This window comes from Microchirus variegatus (genome assembly GCF_963457635.1).
Source record: "Microchirus variegatus genome assembly, chromosome: 6".
NCBI classification, from domain to species: domain Eukaryota; kingdom Metazoa; phylum Chordata; class Actinopteri; order Pleuronectiformes; family Soleidae; genus Microchirus; species Microchirus variegatus.
Genome location: NC_139807.1, coordinates 15,004,978 through 15,021,775, shown reverse-complemented (window position 1 = coordinate 15,021,775; position 16,798 = coordinate 15,004,978). Strand labels below are relative to the sequence as shown.

The following is a 16,798-nucleotide window of genomic DNA, read 5'->3' as shown; positions in this document are numbered from 1 at the left end:
TGTGTCTCTGCTACATTGTCTGGCCTGAGCAGGTGAGTTTTTGCACCTGCTCTGTTATGATGAGAGACTATGCTTCTGTTATTCAGTATAGTTCCGTATCTTCTTGTCTTTCGGTGGTTTTCATTTTCCAGCACCATCATTTACATTTTGACTCCACTATCAGTTTACTTACACACTGTCAACAAAGCCAATCTAGGTCTCCAATTGTGTATTACAACAGTTAGATAATTCAACAAACAAACACATCTACCCAACCAATGCTTTGGACTATGCAATTTACAAAAGTAGCTACTTGACGAGATCTCCGATATATTTTTATCCAGTGCATACATTTATTTCTGATGATGTTGTTATAGTTCTCTTAATTCAATACATTTCAAATATATTCTTAATTTTCTTCACAAAACTTTATATTATTTGCTAAGTAGACACAACTGAAATATATATTACATATAAAATATTATACTTTCATGACTCATGTATATTGTGAATTGTATTATGAGGTGATTAGCCCTGCATCACCCATTCTGTCATAGGGTTCTTATTCCATTGTGCATTAGTTTGGTGTATCCTTGTATTTCAAAACAAGATCCACAAGGCAACCTCAGGGCCTGTAAACATGGGATGGAACAGCTGCATTGTAATTTTTAGGATGAATCATTGCACGTCTTGTAAAAAATGTAAACAATAAATAAATAATGTGTTTGGATAGAGAAGCCAGCCACATTCTGGACTGATGTGATTACATCTCTGCCGGATTTATTTTTACTGGGCAGGCAGAGTTTTGATCGGTCGAGTGAGGGAGCTCATGTTATTGGTGTTGGAGGAAACTTGAACACTCACTGTCTTTGTCGGCAGACTGCTTGAGTGTCCCATTGATTCTTCAGCTGCACGCAGAAGCAAAGTGTAATTGATAGCTACTTCCTCAACTTTTCTCAACAGCTGCAGCCTCTGGGCTTCTGAGCGAACCCCTCTGACTAATTTGATAAAGGTTTGAGTTAGTTCGCACAACACTTGAAAGCTAGCGGACACAACAGCAAGCATACGTGTTGGGCTTTTTTCAACACTTGCCACTCGTCGACAAGATGCTCTGAATTCCTTGAAGCGCACAGCCAGCTCCTGTTTGTACTCTGCAATCCGTGAGGGCTGGAGTCGAGCCTCACCCTCAGCTTGTGGGCTGTTAGCACACTGACGCAGGATTGCTAGCAACTCGTTAGCATCCAACTGGGCATTTAGGAAACCATCAGGTAAGCTGAATGTTTTGCCTTGTAAAGCCTGCACCCGTGCCAGGCTCCCCTCTAATGTACCACAAGCTCTAAGGTCAATCTCCTGTGTCTGTGGTTCCTCTTCTTCTTCTTCCTCCTCCTCTTCTTCCTCTCCACTGCAGTCTTCTGCATTGAGAACCTGCAGTGTTTTGCTTACTACAGGAAAGGTACGTGAGTCTGTCTCCATGCCTGGTAGCATCTGAAGAGGTATGGTATATGAGAGCTCATCCTTCTCACTGCTTTCATCTCCCGCCTCACACTTTCTGTAGCAGAAGCAAAATGAACAGCATTTATCCTTGTCATCGCTGTCTTCGCTCGGCAGGGTCAACAGCACCTCACCAGTTCCCTCTTTGCTTTCACACAGTAGCTCTTCTCCCTGAATAAAAAACACACCCTTTTTCCCCTTTGTCTCTGCCTGGTGAGACTGTGTGTGGACTGGCTCTACTGGGGTGGGTAGCCTCAGTCCTGTGGCCCTGACTCTCTCCATCTCCTTCTCGAGACTCTTAGCTTTGGGCTTCACCTCAGCATACACAGGTGTACTAGTGTTATTATCCAGTTCTCCAATGCTGTATCGCCTCTGGAGCTTTTTATATTGTGGGGCTTCCACGCAATCTGTTTGAGAAGTAGAAGTGGGCAGGTAGGAGCTCTGCTCGCCCCTTGGCTCTCTTGACTCAAGGCTAGTAGAGCGTATTCGTGTTGTCTTAATCTCCAAAGTCTGAGGTCTTCTTGTAGCACCTTGAATGTGAGGGGCTTTGGAGACTGGTGGAGGTGTCTTTGAGATAGTCCTCTCTCTGCCTCTGTGTTGTGTCTCTGTGGTTGAGCCAACTGGTGTGTCAGGTAGTCGCATGCCCCTACACATTCGCTTACAGTCACAGCTCCGTCTCTGCTCCCTGGAGATACCTGGTGCCTTTAAGACGGGGCTGGTGCGAAGCTGGCAGGCGCAAGGAGTGCCCGATGGCACAGGTGAGGATCCCTGGGGCAAAAATTCTCCTTGTGATGACTTGGGCTTTAGCAGCTCTTCTAAGAACTCCAGCTCATATTGTCGGACTTTCTGCAACTGAGCTCTTCGCTCATCTGTTTCTCTTCGCATTCTTGCTGGGAACGTAGCCGAAAGAAGGTTTCTAAAGCTCAAGAACGGAGCACTACGCTGGGATTTCCCCTTACCACTGCTTTGCTTCTTTGGGTCTCTTGTTGGGAGAGTGGAGACTGTTTCTATGGATGCGGTAGGTGTTGATGGATCATCTAAAATGGGGAAGGATTTGACAGGGACTTTCTGTAAATCAGGTTGAGATTTGCCTTGGGAACCCTCAGTCTTGCTTTCAGCTGCTTCTTTTCGCTCTGGTTTTACAGGCAAATGAGGGGCGTACTTTGTTTGTATCTGAGGACTGGGTTTGGCCGAACTAGGGTCTGTTCCTACTCTAACTGCATTTTCTTTGCTGGTAGCCAGCTGGAGGCTTTTGGCTCGAAGACGCTCATCATCTGTAGGTGAAGAGGATTGAAACATCACAAGCTTCTGAACCTGTGGGTCTTTTAGTCGTAGTTTTGGCCCTGGCTCCTGTTGTACTGGGCATGTGCAGAAAAGGTCATCAACTGGCAGAAGTTCTGTAGAAGGTTCTGAAGGCTTAGTGGTCTCACTAGAGGCGGTTTCGGCATCTTGGCACATTTTTGTGGGGGGAATTTTGGCACAGGCAGTTCTGTCCACAGGCAAGAAGGATGGTAAGGCTTTGTTGCTCGAGTCTGTATTAAGAGGTGCAGTTTCCTCTCCCTTTATACCACCAGTAAGATTTTTGCACAGTGTCTCCCCAGGTGAATTTGATATCCTCTGGTCTTTACTAACTTGAGCTGTCATTGACGTATCAGATGCTTCCTCAGGTGTCTTTGATGGGGCGTCAGAGCTGTTTGCTGTGGTGGATTCAGAGTTTGTTCTTATTTCAGCTTCCCTTTCAGTCCGAGTAGTGTCTCGATTGCCCCCTTGATCTTTCAGAACACTGAGTATTGCTGAGTCTTGACTGGGACTCACTTTAAAGGGAACGGTCTTGCTGAGGATTACTTGCTTGGGTGGACACCCTGCACGAATCTGACCCACAGAGAAGGCCCCTGTTCCTATAGTTTTTGCGGTGCAGCCAGGGATAGCCAGCGGGAAATCACGGCGGCAAAGAATACGATCTTTGTTGATATGGTGAGCCAGCAGGTAGGCCTGGCTCTGGTTCTGCTTCATAGCCGATACCATCTCAGAAACATCTGTCAATTCAGACGAGTTTGTCTCATGGCCCGAGTCCAATGAAGATTCAGGTGTAATGGCAGCCAAGACAATCAGCCCTAAAGATGGAGGCAACACAACATACTGTTAGGATAATCAGGAATTAGCTAACATTGATAACACATTAAAATGTAAGTATAACATGTGTTCCTCTTTAGTTTTTGAACCAGACATTTGCCTTTGAGTGAATTCATCTTCATCACAAAACAACAAATATAAGGGTCAGATTCATAACCCTTTTCCCAATTAAAATATGGACCAGAGGACCCTTGCCTCCCTTGAATAAACTGCAGATGTTCTTAACAAATGTGTGTTTAACAGTCTCAAAATGTTTTATTTAGATTATGTTTGAAATAAATTAGCTGCCAACATTTTTTTTGCACTGACCAGTTTACCTTTTCATAGCATGGTTGTTGTTTTATATATATTTTTATTTTTTTTCAAAAAATGTAATGTAATGGAATAGTGTTTATAGAGTATATTTCATTTTATGTTCACTTGATAGTATATCTCTATTAACTAAGCATGGCTTTAATAATCGTCTAATTTTGTTAGTGGTATTCTTTAAGTATGCTTTAGGTTTATAGTAATTTTTGAACCTCTTATCCCATATGATTGTATGTGTATTTCTACAAATAATGTAGAAATTGCAGGTTTTTATTGCCATTCAGTAAACTGTTTGTGTTCTACAAATGTGGCATGAAATAATAATTGATAAACATTTTAGTGAATTGGTGCTTATTTTAATTAGTTGACTGAGATGTGGGCTGTAGTATGACTGAGGTTGTTGACCTGCAGTCTGTGTTGGCTGCTGAGGGTGATGGGGGTAGTCCTCAGAAGCTGCCAGAGCCTCTAGTGCCTGTAAGGTGGACACCAAGGCATCATCAAGCTCCTGGGCATGATCTCGGACAGTTCTTGTGGCCACATTATCAATAAGCGTCACAGGCACATCTTCCTTGGCTTGAGCCAGCTTCCCAGGAGTAACTGCTTGGCTGGTATTGGACTGAGCCTTCCTCCCTCTCTTTGGGTCATCCTCATCTGAACTGTTGTCCCTAAATCCAGGTGGCGGGGCAGCAATAGCAGGTGCAGGTGGTTGGAGTTTCTGTCCACCACTATCCCCCTCCTCTTCCTCCTCCTCCTCTTCATTCCCTGGGGGTGGAAGGGCCATGAGATCAACGGCACCTCCATCTCGGGAGGCACACGCACTGGAGCAGTGTTTCCCAGAACTCCCGCTACTGTTCACTGCTCCTGACAGACCCTCTGCTCTTAGCCTGGCTTTGCAGGAGTCGCAAAAGTATCGGGAATTTTTCTGGGATTGGCCCATTGTTTGGGCCCGGATTCTGAATTTTGCATTCTCCACTGCTGGGCTCTCTAGAACCCCAGCTATTTCCTCTGTACTCTGTTGAGTGGGGTCTGACTTTGTGCGAGGCCGCCCAGGGGGATCCTGAGAAATGAAATTCTCATTGACGTCGAGTTCAACATGCGTCTGGATCTCCTGATATTGCTGTTGTTCTTGAAGGTGGACATGACATAGGCCTAGATGTTGAGGCTCTGCTGGAACTAGGGCCCTTGAAGACCCCGACTCCCTGTGCGAGCTTTCCCTCTCATCTCCTCGACGACTGCCACTTGGCAAGCTGGTTGCCGCAGAACGGGGGTGGGCGTGGTGAGAGCTTCTGTAATCTGAGGATAGAATTGTCAGAGCAGTGGAGAGTTTGAGGTTTTAAGAACTACTGGGGATATAGAAGATCCAGATAGGAAAGCAGAGGCGACTGGTGGTCACATGGAGGTTATTTATTTTCAGAGATGGATGTTGAAAGCTGAAGTTTGTTTGACGGTTTAGGGTTTAGTCTGGTGGAATGTGATGGTATGATGATCCTTCTTTCATGTAGACTACAGGAGACAGTAGATGGCAAAAAATCTGTTCCATGTTTGAAAGTAAAATGCTTATGATTATAGATAAAAGTACAATGTATCGTAAAATTCAATACTGTACAATATAAAATACAGTATCCCATTCCAGTGAGTCTAGATGGAGATGAGAGCAGGGGGTGCCATGGGATGGGAAATCCAGGATAACCTGGTTACTATAGACAATGCATTCAGTCAATGAAGAAGCAGATTAAAATCTACATGGAAATAACATATAATTACTAATTAGAAACATAAACATATTCAAGTATTGTCTGACATGCTGTGTTTAAGATGATGCTAAATACAATCATTTCACTTATGACAATATCAAATATCAGATATAAAATGTTTTATGTAAATTGATTACATTTTATAAGTATAGGAGACTGGTAACATACCTGCTTTGGTCAGATGAGACTGACCAGATGTTCGGAAGTAAATGGTCCGTTTAGGGTCTACAAACAGCTTGTAGTAGCCAGAGATGAGGCATGCAAAATTACTGGCATCAGGCCATTCCATGAGTAGGACCAGGGGCTGCAGGAAGTGGAGGGTTGTGGGGTGGGGTAGGGTGTATAAGAGACACACAGTGAGTATCACCTGCTTGTTTTGTACTAGCCTGATGAAATAAAATGTATACAACTCTTGCACAATTTGTTCTCTCTTTAAAAAAATGTATAGAGTTAAAATGACAAGTCCGTCTCTATGGACGTCATGTAAAATAGACATTTTCCAGGCAATAAAGTGGTTTGTTTTTTCATAGATTATATCTTAGCATGCATCAGCTCGGCTGTAATACCTTGGCTTCATGGATTGTGACCTCCACACGTGCCACTCCTTGGCTCTCTCGGTAGAGTTGGACCTTAGCAACCCTACTGAACTCAGCCAGAACTGTAGTAAGGTTGTTTTTCAAGTCAATCACATGACTAATACCATGTCGAGGACCCACAAGTAATGCTGTGGCTGATTGCTTCTCATCCTTAATACCAAAACAAAACAAAAGAGGAGGTTTACGCTCATCAACTTGCACCTAAATACACAGGCTAAAAGGACAGTAAAGGACAAATAAAAGACAATGAGTGTTACCAGTCCAACAGTATGGAACAGCATTCCTCCAAAAGGTGGCAGGTCATTGAGTACTCGCATGTACTGCAGCTTTCCTTGGAGAGGAGGAACCTATCAACACAATGATAAACAAGAAATAATAACCTTTGAATAATAGCTCAAGTCACAGTTCAGCACTATGTCCTCTTGGGGGCACTGTTGAGCCACAAATGTTGTTAATAGAGGCTTATGCAACAATTACGTTGTGTGGAAAGAAAGAACTTGTCTTAAGATTGGGCGCAAGTTATGTAGCAGACATAACCATAAAATACATCAAAGTTTCATGTCCTCTACAAAATCTGTCTGTTGAGATTTAAATATCATTAGATTTGCAAGATTTTGCATCACAGGCGTTGGTCGTAAAGCAACAGCGGCATGAACAAAGGCAGTGAAATCATCGAGAATGTTCAGTCAATGTCAAAATGATCATTTGGAGAAACCTTGTTGCCTGATGGTGGTGGATGCTGGTAGGTCTTCAGCAACTGAGACAGGGTCTTGCACACATTCTTCTCCTTGACAGTTGGAAGCAGAGTAAGGGGTAGGAAAGGCTCTAGCCCCCATTCTTTTCTGGGATGGAGAGCAAAGGGAAAGTCAGTGGCAGAACAAAACAAAAACAACAGTGCATTTACTAATTTGAGGAGACAAAGAAGTTTCATCATCACATGAGAAAACTGTTTTTATAACCGACTACCACAAGTTACAAGCACAGTGAATCTTTTACATTTCTGTGGTTGTGACGGCAAAAGCCATTGATATGCAAGGTTGAGGTTTTGTAGAATAAATGAGCAAATTGAGGGAGAGATGGATTTCATAAAGCAATGTTACAGCAATGATTTTCACATGGGGAAAAAGATCATTGAGTAATTTGATTTTTTAATCATGTATATATTACATTATTATATTATCTGGCAGTTGATGACCCAGTGGGATCTGGGTCTACTACTGTGTAAAGGGTTAAATGGATAGGTCAATTTTGCACTAGTTGGTATGTATGCAAATAAATCTAATTCTATTTCTAGTTTTAATTCTACTGAATGAACAATTGTTATTCTGGGACTCACTGATATGTTACTCATATCAAACTAAAATGCTGTGCATGAATTTTGTCTGTCGTTTGTCTCAAAATAATTTCAAGGCTAATTTATTTTTTTGACTTACTCAACTTGCTTGAGTGAGATCTTCTGATTTGGCCTTGCTGAGGACACAGTGATGTAGATGTGGAGTGCAGCCAAACGTAACGTGATGTCTGATTTCCAGTCCATGCCAAAACGCTCTTTAATAACATCATTGCGACTCTATGAAGATACAATGAAATGTTTTGTACACAGTTAATTAGGAACAACACTTTCAAATGCTTGAATCACTGAGGGTCATATAATTTCTTAAATGACTAGGAACTGCTTTCAAAATCTGCAGCTCTGGCATCTGTTGTATGCATTTTAACTCTATAATCATTAAAAAAAACACCAAAGGTAGACATAATATAAACTAATTATAGAATAAAATTAGCTTCTTGTTGGAGCTCAATATCATTGGCTCTCTCTGATACTCCCTGCTTGAGGACAGAGTCAGGAAAATGAATGACGTCTTTTTAAATCCACTTTTAATCTAGTGCCTCACCTGTATATAGAGGTACTCAAATGCAGCCGGGTCCCTTCTCAGCAGGTCTGCAGGGTCCTTGGGGAAGAAGCAGATGCGGAACAGACACTTCATCCCTTGGAAATAGGTTCTATGCACCACCTGTGGGAAAGCAATAATATCAACTTGATAACGCCTTGATATTTGACATTAATCACACATATATATGATAGGATTCAAAAGTCTGAGAACACCTTACTATTCATCGCCCCCAAAATTTTAGACTGCACTGTATCACATCTTCTCCAGATGTAAATAGGGTACAACGATTTATGAATGCTTTCAGTTTCCTCCAAAAACATTGTACTGTTTATGAGTTTGCTTTTGTCAAAGTGAAGATGCTGTTAAAAACCAGAAGACTCTTATTTTCGTAAAAACTATTATTTTCGTAATCGATTAATCTGTCGATTATTTTATCGAGTAATCTATGAATCATTGGGTCCATAAAATGTCAGAAAATGTTAAAAAAAACGTTGATCAGTGTTTCAATATTCACATTTAAGAAGCTAAAACATCATGAAAAAAGCTTCAAACCGATTATCGATTATCAAAATAGTTGGCGATTAATTTAGTAATCGATTAATAATCAATTCATCGATTAATCGATTCCGCTCTACCACCCACTTCCTGTATCATCAGATTGTTACTCCTAACCGCACTAATTACTAATTTCTCCCAAACAATCTGCAGAACACAGCAGACATTACTCCTGTGAGGAAGTATTTTCTTCATGTTTATGATGTTTATTTGAAATACATTATTTGAATGTTAGTATTGTTCTATAACCGATAGATTCCTGAACTCAAGCCGTAAAAATGTATTTAGTAAGTTCATTGATGTTGTAAGCCTATTACTTTGTTTGATTATTCAGAGATGGTTTTATAATTTCCTTTTTATTTGTGTAGAAAAAAAATCATCCATCCATCCATAATCCATCATCCACCCGGGACCTCTGTTTACAATTAACTGTTGAAATTGCTTCTCAGATAAGGTGTTTGAATGTGCACACCACAATAGATGTTCTGTGAGCCCCAGCAACACCATTTTTGCCATAGTTTTTTTTCCAGATGCAAAGAAATGTAGAATATAAGAGCAAATTCTAAATACCAAACAAGAAGTTTGGGTTAGATTTTTTTTGTATTTGTAATGTTAGTCCCTCAACAGTTTTTCGATAAGCCTGAAACTAATTTCCCTTTTACTATATTCTCTTACATGTGTCAAAGGCTGGTTCTCTTGGAGCAGATGCAACCTCTGCTCCAGACCACCTGCCTCAAGGACTAAGGCAAAATGCTCTATGTAGCGCAGTGAGAGGCGGTCCTGCAGTGAGGAAATCACATCCTGGAAGCAAAGAGATGGGAAAAGTTAGAGCCTCAAATACCAAGAATACATTCTCCTGCAAGTATTTGATGAGATGAGGCTATTTCTTTACCTTGAATTCCCTCCATGTTTATAGATAGTAGTTTATCAAAAATGATATCCTTGTGATAGACATTTTCTATTAGGGCTTTTTACTGTATATTCTTTATACTGCATTTATGAAAATAACATCCATATGGTGGGGTGTGCAGGGCAAGCATTTGCTCCATTGCACTGCAGATCACAGTCGATGAAGGATGCAAAGCATTTCATGTACACTTTCTTCTATGATTCACAGAGCACCTTGAGGGGGATATCCATATTACCCTTGGCTATCTGTGAGAATAGCGTTTCATAATTTATTCACCCTTTTTATATATATAGGCGAATGGACATTCAAAAAAAGGATTCTCTTTTTATGTTATGCTGCTGTAGTTTGGCTGCAGGGCTCATTTAGAGCTATGTTACAGTTGCCCTTAAAAAAATAGGAATATGCACTTTTGACATTATTGACCTCTGTGGTTTGCATTTAAGGATGCCTGTGCAAGATGCACTCAACTGAAGGATTCACAAAGTGCGGTAAATTCCAGTATCAAATACTGTTGGAAAGCTTCTTTTGTTGACAGACAGTCTAATGGGCATACTACTGGGCATCCGATTGTGTCATTGATTTAATCCGTCGTATATTTTTATTGATCTGAGTCGTCTTATTATGCTGAACTTCCATTTAATTAGGCTGACGGGAGAGAGGTTCTTCCATCTCTCGTTTTAAATGCTGCTCTGTTTCTCCTCGCTCTCTCTGCATGAATAGAGGAGAGATTTGGGAAATCTAATAGAGTCTGTTTAATGACTCCGCTCTGAGATTTCAGACTCATCTAAGAGACTGACGTAAGATGACTGAATTAATGCAGTGCTTTATGACTGTAATCGCATGAATACGGCTTTAAACCTAAATATATATTGTCTTATTTCCTATGAACAATAACTTTTACATGTCAATTCCCCCCCCAAAAAATAAAACGCAAGCAATTCATCAAAATGGATATTGTTGATCTTGGTGATTGGATTATATTGACAATCACTCTTTAAAGCACCGAAAAAGTTGGAACTCCTAACTGAACTAGTGGGCTGCTTGGAGCACTGGAACATACGCTGCAAAGCACAATGTTGACATATTATCAACTTTAAGGTGATATGAACTCCTAAATATACTATTAACACATAATGCAGGTGTAAAGTAAAGCACCACTGGGTTATTGTTGCTGGCAGCCTCATATTTATCAGTCCAAAATTCACTTTGCGGTTAGCTCTGTTTATGTTTACACCCACTGCTGAGAGAAATGTCTGGCTCTGTGGTTACTGTCAGGTCCATATATTCACCAGCTTGCTGCTAAACCGCGTCTGTGTACAGTAGGTTTATAAGCTGTTTTTGCTGAGCGCAGCCTTCTGCAAACACAAACATCCCACCCATGAGATTTGCGTGAGTAAAAACCTGAACAGTAAATTTGTGGGAGAGCAAAAAAAAAAACCCAGGTTGTAATGTAACAATTTCCTTTGGGTTAATCACTGTATCAGTGAGCGACCATATTTGGAAATAGCTATAGTCATTTGATGTTGTTGCTATATTGATGACAACCATTTAAAGGTGCATTATGTAATAGATCTAAAGCAACTGGCCATAAAATCCTCCAAATATGTCACAGAGACTCAGGAATAATGTTCATATAACAAACTGAACTCAACAACAACAACTGTACAGCCAAAACATTTGCATTAAAAAACCTTTTGCAGACTGCAAATCATGTTTATGTTTTGAAATCATGTTTTGGCATGTGGCGCCACCTACTGCCGTGTACCAATCATTGCAGTGAGTAGAGTCTCAGCTGCTGAGCAACCACCGGTTGCCAGATGAGCTACAATGGCGGAGAAACGAAACCTAAAAGACCTCGGTATTTTGAATTTGAGTGTAGTAACTGTTTTTTGCCACATTCTTACATATGGCGCCTTTAAGATACATAGATGGATAGATACTTTATTTATCTCACAGAGAAATTCACATTTCCAGCAGTCAAACTTACAATACTATTGACATGAATCGGCCCTTGTTGACCCATTCATGATTCTAAATGTAGTTCCCTTGTGCACAACTGAAATGAATACATACCCTAACAGTGGTACGGCTATCAAACGTAAAGGACTTAATCTGTCCATTCTCCAAGAACACCTTCAACACGTTTGGTATAAGTAGCAAGGAGTCGTCCTTGAGCATTGTCTGAAAGAGATTGAGGGAGAAAGCATATTCAGTTTAATGAAAGAAGATTCATGGTATGTAGAAGAGAGGTCATCGAGAATTCTTTGTACAACACAAACAGAATTTGCTGTTGAGGGAGTAGCTGTAAAAAAAAAAAAAGAAAGGGACAAGAAGGAGAGTTAAGAAACCCATTTTCTTTTCAACAATGGAGAGATGCTTTAACTGAACTCTGGACAATTGGAGAAGAGCAAAGTGTAGCCTCAGGATTCCTACCTCATGCACCGTATCAGGATCAAAGATGGTTTCATTCAATCTTTCCATTCCATTCATTCAGTATGTTTGTAGTGCAAAGAAAATTGGATGGCGGGATTAAAGCACTCATCAAAAAGTTGGGAGAGATGGGCCTGATACAAGGTAACTGTGTTCATGCACACTTACTTGAATATGATGTGAGGCGAAATCTCTGCTTTCAGTTGCTGTCACTTTTTTTTTTCTTTTTAATCTTGCTTCGAGCTTTTTAAGAATATTTTTTCATCTTGTTATTTTAAAGAACAGTTGTGGTCAGAGGGGAAGTGTTATCTTAATGCAGTGAGACAGACCTTAGGGGTTTTATGTGACAAGCCACAGAAAACAACCTTGTATCCCAAATTAAATTTCCCATTCATTTTGATACAATCTAAAGTGATCCTTATCATTTCCCTGTACTATTCTTTCATCTAACAATGATAGGAGCACAGAAATAAACATACATTACTCATGATAGTAAAGGGATGTGAAGTTATTTATTTTTTTATTTAAATTTTTTTTTAATATAGTTTAACAGGAGCCTGGTGTTACCATCGTTTAACGATGAAAGGTGGCTGCTTTGTATGTAGCAACAGAGAATTGTGTTCGCAGCAGACGCCTGGCAGGCTGTTTTTGGAGAACTTAAGCATTCAGAAAGCTCAACAAGCTGTTCTTCTTTGCAGACTTAAAATGGCTAAGGCCTGCATTATGAATCAACAGATATTTCTCCATACATCAGCATCAGAGTCAGCGTGCATCAGTGTCAAACACATCTTTTTGCTCCCTATTACAAGCCACTACATTTATCCTCGTTAGCGGATGTTGTGGGACAATCGCAGCTCAAAGCCACGACCTCATCTCTTTCCCCTTCTCAGACTCAGAGGGTCAACACTGATAAACATATAAGAAAAGATGACAGACCATAGCGTGGGGGTTGGTGGCTGAAATAGCTGATCATTAGAAACCACAGCATCCCCCACCCCGTCTATGCATCGACATAAATGAGATTCATAATTGTTAGAGAGAAACGAGGAGGACGATTCATGGAGAAAACGCTTGGGAAAATGCTTTTCACTTGATCTTGACTGCTTGTACTGTGGAGCTAGAGTAGATGGTCAAATCAGCAGCAATGAAAAGTGAGCGTGAGCTGGTTGCCTTACACTGCGTTATAGGTTATCAGCGACCTGGTGAATAATCCTGTTCTCTATCTTCTTCCATTAAGTTCAAGTAAATGGAAAACAAAATGATAAAAAGCCCATTCCCAGACCCTGATTCTTTATTGATTGTCTGCTGCTTGTCATCTTCATTCTCTCATTATTTACCGTGACAGATGCTTGATTGTCTTTGTAGTGAATGAACATTTGTTGGGGGTGGGGGATGGGGGGCTGCTAAATTTTTTATTAAAGGTGCCAAATGAAACCGATACTGTACGCTTCCTCAAAAAATATTAATTCACCTCATCTCTTAAAAAATATATTCTGACATTCCGTCTCTCTTTTTTTTCCTGACCTCTGATCGCAAATAAATGAACTCAAAAGTATTCTGTAGTAGTCTAAAAAGTATAAATTGTAGCACAAAGTGCGCCTCCAAATATAATGCATTATTATTATTATTATTATTTACACAATGAAATCAATCCTGACCCCCGCCTCATCCCCAGCCCGTCACTTACAAAGGCACATGCATGACCACATACCAAAACAACAACAGCACAATGTTAGGCTGACAACATGAACAATGCTATGGAGCCAACAAAAAAAGATTAAAGGACACAGAACTGTCAGGGAACACCATCACACTCGCACACAGACACAGACACACACACACACACACACACACACACACACACACACACACACACACACACACACACACACACACACACACACACACGCACACACACAAAGAGAAGCTCAGGTTCAAACAAGAGGGTGAAGGGAGGATACTTGAAGCTTTTATGATTGCTGATCAAACGAAAGAAATGCACAGCGGGAGAGGGAGGGACGACACAACAGAAAGTGTCAGAGGGAGAATTGAAAAGGTGAACTTACTGAGTCTGGGTCGCTGATTGACACTTGCTCTGAAAAGCGCACTTTAGGCGGGTTAGTTCGCAGGCGGGCTTTTTTGGCTGCACTTATGAAGGCAGACTTTGGTGACTGAGGACAAGAGGAGAGAGAGACATTCTTGAATCAGCTTGAAAGACAAGACATAAATGAGAGAAAAGCTCCAGTGTCTGCCAGCACTGAAGTGTTGGTGCAGTGCGACAACTGCAAAGCTACTTTTTCAAACATTTCTTAATGTTTGTCTCCTGTCTGATGGCAACAGCGATGTCAGTCAGTTTAGATAGACAAGCCACCTCAGAATAGCTATAGAAATATAAACAATGAAATAATAATAATAAAAAAAAACAGAGTTAGATATCTAGTCCAGTTATTATGCTAAACACAGATTCTAATTTATTTCCTCTGGCTGCACAGGCTGTCTTTATTTAATCTCATCGAGGTGTTCATATGCTTTTCTGAAAGAGGTTATTAGAAACGACTCTGAGGTATATAGCACAGCCATCGATACTAATATACAGCACGTATGTGTTAGTGTGCATTGGTGAAAAAGAAACTGTGCAGCGTTTCTGTTTGATTCACAATGTAAGGAATAATGTGAGGCCTAATGAAGAGCAAGATAAATCCTGTGGGAGAGGAACATGAAAGAGAAGAAGGTGGCCCATTATACTACCTGATGGGGCTGCAGCACAGTGAGAACTATAGTGTCTTTGCAGCGTCTATGGAGAGACAACAGAGAGTGGAGTGGGTTAGATAATGCCACAGACAGCAGGGTATTTAGAGAGAGCTTCTCCAGTTTATATCTGCGATTTCTTTGCGGTCCTTCAGCTGTGAAAGGACTGGCTTATCCACTGATGTGTGTCGCTGTATCTCATCACCAGTAGGTAGAAAGCGTTTGTTCCATTTTGATACACCCCTTGCACCCATGTCCATCCTTTCTCGCGCTTCTCTCTGCTGCTGCTGGTCCCCTGGCTTGTAACCCACCCCCTCCCTCCCCCCGGGACAGTAAAGGATGTTACCTTACAAGGTCTATGACTCTCTCTCGGGGGGCGTCGCTCACCGTCTCCTCGTTAATGGCCAAGATCTGGTCTCCAGGAAGAAGCTTGCCAAAGGAAGGGCCGTCTGTAGATGAGACGCACAGCCAGCATTATAAATCATGAAGCAGTATCACAGAATCAACTTAAAGCTGTAGTGTGTAACTTTTAAATTTAAGCGAATCTCCGTCATATTTAAGCCATTGCCGAGTAAGTTAATTCAGTGTTTTCAATAATTCAATAGTTTCAGAAGTTGGACAGGATACACTAACCAGCAGAGACGGAGCGTACAATGACGGGCCTCTGGCTGCCTGCAACGAAGCCGAAGCCTTGAGTTGGGTGTCGCTGGATGGTGACCTGTCGAGCTGAGGCAGGACCTAGGGTACCACTGTCCATACCATCTTGGCTCTCCTCTAACATTGCAAAGCTGCAGAGTACACACAGAAGCACAAATGCATGTTACAGTAGCTCAATAAACAGCAAGAACATATTTAACGTGTGATGTGAGACAAAAATCAAGTGTCAGTGGTGTAGCCCTGGGTACCTTTCACATGCATTCGTATGTCCATCCTGGACCTTGGCCATCCCCTGAGAGGAGGGAGCAGCATGGGACAGTGTTGCACTGCAAAGGCCTCACTCTGTTTTGCAATCATTCACCTGCACCAGTGATGAAACAGAAATAACCCGTTTACTCCACAGTAAAAACATGTTCTTTTAAAATCTGCTTGACATTCATTATTTTTACCCAACCTCTCCGAGCACACATTTAAACCCAGCTACACCGAAAATTACAGTTATAAATGTGAAGTTGACATTTTCCACTGTGCAAAATGGAAGCCAAAATGTAGGGATTTTAATTATAATATAATTGCGGAGATCATTTGACATTTTAAGCCTGCCTTTAGACAAACTGCAGCTGTCAAGGACCTAGTTTGTAACATAATGCACACAGGGTATTTAACATATTAAGATCTCTGAATCTGTCAGTGTGAAACACACATGCTCTTTTACAGATGCTTGTGTGGGAGTAAGTGAAAGCAAGATTACCAAAAACTGATGTGTCAGTGTGTGTGTGGCATGTGGATTTTTGTGTGGCAGAAAAAAAAAATGTGGACAGATTGGATGGAAATAATTGTGTGAAGGAAAGGGAGTCGGATATCTATGCTCGTATCTGTGATCAAGGACTCTGATGATTGCTGACAAAAGATGAGGCACTGATTGTGATTTTAATTGTCTAAAAACATAAAGAGATGGATAAAAAACCACGAGTACTGCTTAGGATTTGTACACAAGGACACGCTGTAGAGAGCTAATGCCTTTCAGAGGACCACAAACTGGAGAGTGAGTGAGACTAATCAATAGTTTGGATTCATATTCTTGCCCCTTGTTATTTCTGATAAAAGTGACTTATGGTGGAGTATGGTTCATTTACAATTCAGTGATGCATCGCCCATCTGTGCTGTGTGTAATTGGATCAGATGAGGGCTGATGCAGTGTATCATAGATTGGATTTGAGCTCAATGAGCTCAGTCCTCAACCAAAAATCCTCAGTTACACTAATCGTGTATAAAGTTAAGATTGAAGTAAGAAATGCCACATCCAGTATTTAGATGACTTGCAAAGGATCATCTATTTGT

At 41.1% G+C, this 16,798-nt stretch overlaps 1 protein-coding gene across 1 annotated transcript; it reads right to left on the bottom strand.

The window, feature by feature from the left end:
* Window positions 1–765: 765 nt before the first annotated feature.
* frmpd3 (FERM and PDZ domain containing 3) lies at window positions 766–15,812 on the bottom strand (the record flags this gene model as incomplete). The annotated part of the gene is made up of 15 exons (XM_083890702.1): window positions 15,706–15,812; window positions 15,434–15,588; window positions 15,147–15,249; window positions 14,801–14,846; window positions 14,119–14,223; window positions 11,696–11,803; window positions 9,388–9,513; window positions 8,158–8,277; window positions 7,696–7,832; window positions 6,978–7,104; window positions 6,520–6,609; window positions 6,233–6,412; window positions 5,835–5,970; window positions 4,318–5,205; window positions 766–3,584 (listed from the first exon to the last, which is right to left on the bottom strand). Exons 1-15 carry the CDS (start codon window positions 15,744–15,746, stop codon window positions 766–768), a joined length of 5,181 nt encoding a protein of 1,726 aa, XP_083746828.1. The 5' UTR covers window positions 15,747–15,812.
* Window positions 15,813–16,798: the final 986 nt, after the last annotated feature.